This window comes from Phalaenopsis equestris, unplaced genomic scaffold, assembly GCF_001263595.1.
Source record: "Phalaenopsis equestris unplaced genomic scaffold, ASM126359v1 Scaffold000946, whole genome shotgun sequence".
NCBI classification, from domain to species: Eukaryota; Viridiplantae; Streptophyta; class Magnoliopsida; order Asparagales; family Orchidaceae; genus Phalaenopsis; species Phalaenopsis equestris.
In genome coordinates, this window is record NW_018165385.1 from 1 (window position 1) to 5,036 (window position 5,036).

The following is a 5,036-nucleotide window of genomic DNA, read 5'->3' on the forward strand; positions in this document are numbered from 1 at the left end:
ACAAAAATAGAACATGTAATTATAAAATTTAGATCACTAATGTCGGCATTAGAAGGGTGATATTTGAATACCAATAGTCGAATGATAATTAATTATAGGGGGCGACAATCGACTAGCAATGCTATTTGGGATAAAACATATTAGAAGATGGTGAACGGTGCAAAAATTAGGTAAATACTCTGTCGGATGACTCGTGCTAACATTTTTTTATTCTAGATTATTTGTTTAATATTGATGCGTCTTAATGACATTTGACTTGATTGATTATATTCTTCTGAGTCTGGATAAGCAGACTGTGTCCGGACTTCTGAGACAATATTTTCTCGTGAATGTAGGGGGTTGAAATATCATAAAGTTTTGCGACAACAACCACTATAATTATTTGGAAACTTTTTATAATTTTACATTAATATTTAAATTTAAATTATAAATGATTTGGGGATTAAGGTATAAATAACAATTTTAAAAAGCCAAGCGATATTTTTTTATTCCAGAATGGGATTCATCTTCCCGCCGTTCCATTCAACGACGACCTCGAATTGGATTCCTGGTCGTCTTGCTCCCTCCTCTCTCTCTCACTCTACCTTTCTGTTCCCATCCATCTCTCTCTTCGCAGGTTAGGTATCTACTCCAATCGAGGAGCTGAATAGTTTACATGAAGAACATCGTTGGATTGAAGCCCTAGGAGCGGGACTTCGAGATATTTCATCGTTTAATGGTTGTTGCTTTTCGGAGGTTTCGTTTGGAGCTCGGAATTCTTCGCTGTTCTGGTAAAAATGTTGATATGTTTTACTCCTATGGAGCATAAGTTATTTCGTTTACCCTTCTTTTTGTAAATCAGCGACCATATGGTTTTGTTGGAGTGATTAGGGTTGAGAAGATTTTTCCTCGATCCAAACATAAGTAGGACAACATTTTTTTGTGGTTGAGCTGTGTATTATTGTGTATTGTTGATGAATTTGGCTATACCTAATTCAAAAACTAGAGAGAAGACAAACTGAATGAAGTTCATCAAACGAGCATGCCCGAAATTTTATGCAACTTTAATCAATATATAGTATGGTCTGTTATTGCAGTTGTAGATTTCATTGTCATTTTGATTTTAGAGTTAAGATATAAGTTAATTGATTGCTACTTCTGCTGCAGATTTTACCATGATTTTGATTTTAACAGACATATAACTTTGTAGAGCAGCTCCATGTAATACTGAATTGCAGTCCATTTGTAATTAGGCTAATTTTGTAATGGCTGCGGACTTACTGATTTTGTGATTGTAACTCTGCATGATTTTTTAAATTGATATTTATAAGTTAGTTTTTGTTGTTTTTTTTTCTGGGAAATTTACATACCTAGCACACAATTCTTATATATTTATATATCTCACACCCAATCTTTAATATTTGCATAAATAGCACTTTGGTGCTTTAAACCTATGCATGAAAAAGTATATGAAAGTTTAGGTGTTAGATATGTAGATACACTAGAATTCTGTGCTATTTATGTAAATGCCCCCTCTTTTTTTTGGGCTAAGGTAGAAATTGCTGATGTTTCGAATAACTGCAGCACCTATTGAATGGATAGTGATGTTACTAAAGTTGATCGGGTGCCGAAGATTCCCTGCGAACCAAAGGTAATGACTGAGAGCTCAATCTTGATGTTTGCTTATATATGGAATTGTTTTAGAGCCTTAAGCGTCTACTTGGGACTTGCATTCTAAGTTACAGTTGCAAGGCTGCACAACCATATTAGGAGCCGCATTTATATCTTAATTATGGCCATGGAACGTTTGCTCTCTTAATGACTAGTGAAGTTGCCAGATTACATAAATACAATAAGTGGCCAAAAACTAATTGAATGTATCTTGCAAAATGAATAACTTTTATTGACATCCAGCTTTAGGGAAAATTGTCCGAATCTGTAAATTTCTTTCTGATCAATTTTCTCATAGTTGAAGTAGTATAAATGCGCTTATTACCGGGCTTTATTATTAAAATGGGCACTTACATACTTACCACCTAATTCCTATGCATTTACATATCTAAAACCTAAATTTTTTACTTTTTACATTTATGCCCCCAAATCTCTTACATGACATAAAAAATACCACTACTTTGACTCTTATATTTTAATGCATAGGTAAGGTGGAATATGTGTAAAAATTGAAGTTTAGGTGTTAGATATGTAATTAGATAGGAATTAAGTGATATTTATGTAAATCTTCCTTATTAAAATTAATAATATATGTTATTTTTTGCTTAGTATTACACTTCAAGCTCTTCCAAACTAATTTATATAACAATTGAAGATGCTGTTGTCTTTATCAGACTTAACTTTAAAGACACAATAGTTGATGATTTCATATGGTAGAAGTTGATCATTGATCAGAGGCCAAATGAATATATATAAAATTCAGTCATTGCCAATTCAGAAAAGAAAGAGAACATATCAATTAGCTTAAGCCAATTGTTATACTTTGAATTGCCACTTGTGGTTGTTTGAAATTTGGAAGATTTTCATGCATATTACTCATTTCCTATGTATTTACATATCTAACAACTAAACTTCTATTTTTACATGCATGTGACCTTACCCACGCATGAAAAACTGTATTTCACTTTTTAAAAGTTAAAATAATGATATTTTTGATATGATATGAAAGATTTGAGTGGTATAAATGATATGAAAGAATATGATATGAAAGATTTGAGTGGTATAAATGTAACAAGCAAAGGTTTGGTGTTAGATTTGTAAATACATAGGATTTCAGTGGTATGTATGCAAATATTCCTCGAGATTTTTTGTGTGAAAATTATATCCTCTAATTAATTATGCATTTCAGGTACATGCTGCAGTCTGCTGTGAACTCGTGAAGGTTTTGGAAAAAATTTGTTGCATTCTTCCTGCTATAGAATCAGCTCGACCAGGAAGCTCATCTGGAATACAAGTGTTATGTACTCTGAACAATACGGTTGAAAAAAGCCAGCTGCTCGTTCGTTACTGTTCAGAGTCCAGTAAACTATATTTGGTATGTTTTATTCTTTGTATAAACATTTTAGTTTTCTACCACTTGTCCAAGCACCTAAATTATTTTTTGACTGTGTTGTTGATCTAAAATGTCAAATGGTGCATGCTTATAATGATGCTGTACCTTTCTGAATATCATAACTAGAGGTGAGCATTCTATCTGTTTTGATGGATTGGTTTTTAAATTAGTCAAACCAATTGCAACAAAAAATCCAAAATCTGAGAAACCGAACAAGCCAAAATTTTGATAAAACCGAACAGACCAAATCAAAATTTAATTCGGTGTAAACGGTTCGGTTATGCACAAGCAATAATGTTTTTTTTTTGTTGGAGTTCGTTTATGAACAAATATCAATAACTTCATATCTTGCATGTATAATATCGATTTAATTTCATAAATCCTTCTTTTAATTTCTAATTTTTGGTTTTTTCGGTTAAATGAACATTAAAATCGAATAAAAACTGAAAATCAAATATTAAAATTATATAAATAAAGAGTAGAAATGCATTTCTAAAATGAACCAAATCAACCAAACTTGTTCGGTTTCTTTCAGTTTTTTCTATTTTGACCAATTCATGCACACCTTTAATCGAAACAAAAAAAAATTGTGCTAAATTTGATATATGTCTGAAAAAAATGGCGAAATCTTTTGCGAGCTCTATTTCATTTTGTTTATTTTTTGTTGTTGCGTTCAAGTTTGATCATGATCATGGGCATAGCTAGTGATGCGTGCTAGAGATTCAATACACACTCAGATAAAAGAAAATAACTAGTAGAGACAACATAATTTTTATTGTGGAAAAACCAGAAGGGAAAAAACCACGAGGTTTGGTCTAGTTTTAAAGATTTACTATAAGTTGTTCATTGCAGAGACCCCTTGTTCCAAGGGAGGGAAAGTGTTACAAAGTTTTCTAAATTACAACATCGACTCACGAACGATTTCGTCACAAAGAAGAGGCGGCGGATGATGATGATCAACGAGGGTTGGTGAGTGGTGGGTAACGGAGGTCAGCGGTGGTCGACGACGACAAACATGGTGCTGAACTTCAACTACTTCTCAAAGCTTCAAGTTCTTTCTTAAGCGTCAAACTCTCCTCCCCTTGATGAGAGAGGTGGGGCTATATTTATAGAGTTTTGAGTGTAATTAATGCAGAAATATGAACCACTTTGATACGGATCAGAGGGCTTCCCTCAATCAGAAGTCATTTGAATGGATCAGAGGGCTTCCCTCAATCAGAAGTCATTTGATGGATGTTTGAGTGTTTTAATGATGTCAAAATTGAGTGATCTTGGGCTCGTTAGATTTCGTTGGATTCGCCGAGACGCTATATTCGATTATGAACTTGTCTGATTCGACATTCATTTGACCTCTCAAATGTGTCTGAAAAACATCCAAATGTGGTTTAATGTTTTGATCGGGGCTTGATTTGACTTGGAATGGACTAATTTGGGTATCCTTGGGTCCGTCTCATTGAGTCGATCAGTTTAAATATAAGTTTGCCGTAATCGGTCATCCGAATGAATTTTTATTAAAGTTTGAATATTTTTTGCTCAAAATGATGCATCAAGTTCCATGCCATGCCTTGAGATTCGTGCCGATTGTTGGAAATTTGTTGATAGCATATCAATTAGGTTAGTAAATTTTAGAGCAAACAAGCTTTTTGAGCATCAAGGTATTTAGTCTGTTACCGAAGTCCTAGTTTTTATACATGTGTATTTTCTTGTCTTATTTTAGTCACGACAATATGAGTTCTTCTTTTGAGAATGATTCAATTTCAAGCCAAACTAGTCTTGACTTGAAATCAGGTTTAACATATATAAGCTGCCTTGAAATCAGCTCATATAGGAAACATATTTGATTTTTAGCCAGCTTTGTTTGAATTAACCTCATTTGAGCTTGTTCAAAATCTATTATTTTTATCATTTTGAATTTTAATATATATGTATGCATGCATATGTATATTTATAATACTTGTATTCGTATGCAGGCCTATTTATATATATATATATA

General features: G+C 32.9%; 1 protein-coding gene across 2 annotated transcripts in view; it reads left to right on the plus strand.

Annotated features, from left to right (window-relative positions):
- The first annotated feature begins 505 nt into the window (after window positions 1–505).
- The window catches only part of LOC110032454 (U-box domain-containing protein 5-like), a 16,812-nt gene continuing 12,281 nt past the window's right edge, over window positions 506–5,036 (plus strand). For both annotated transcript variants that reach the window (XR_002294856.1, XM_020736094.1), the window contains exons 1-3: window positions 506–770; window positions 1,564–1,630; window positions 2,840–3,025. Coding sequence is in view for 1 of the 2 variants with exons in the window: in XM_020736094.1 (XP_020591753.1) it covers window positions 1,574–1,630; window positions 2,840–3,025 (243 nt within the window). In the remaining variant the exon portion in view is untranslated. The remainder of the gene's footprint in view (window positions 771–1,563; window positions 1,631–2,839; window positions 3,026–5,036) is intronic.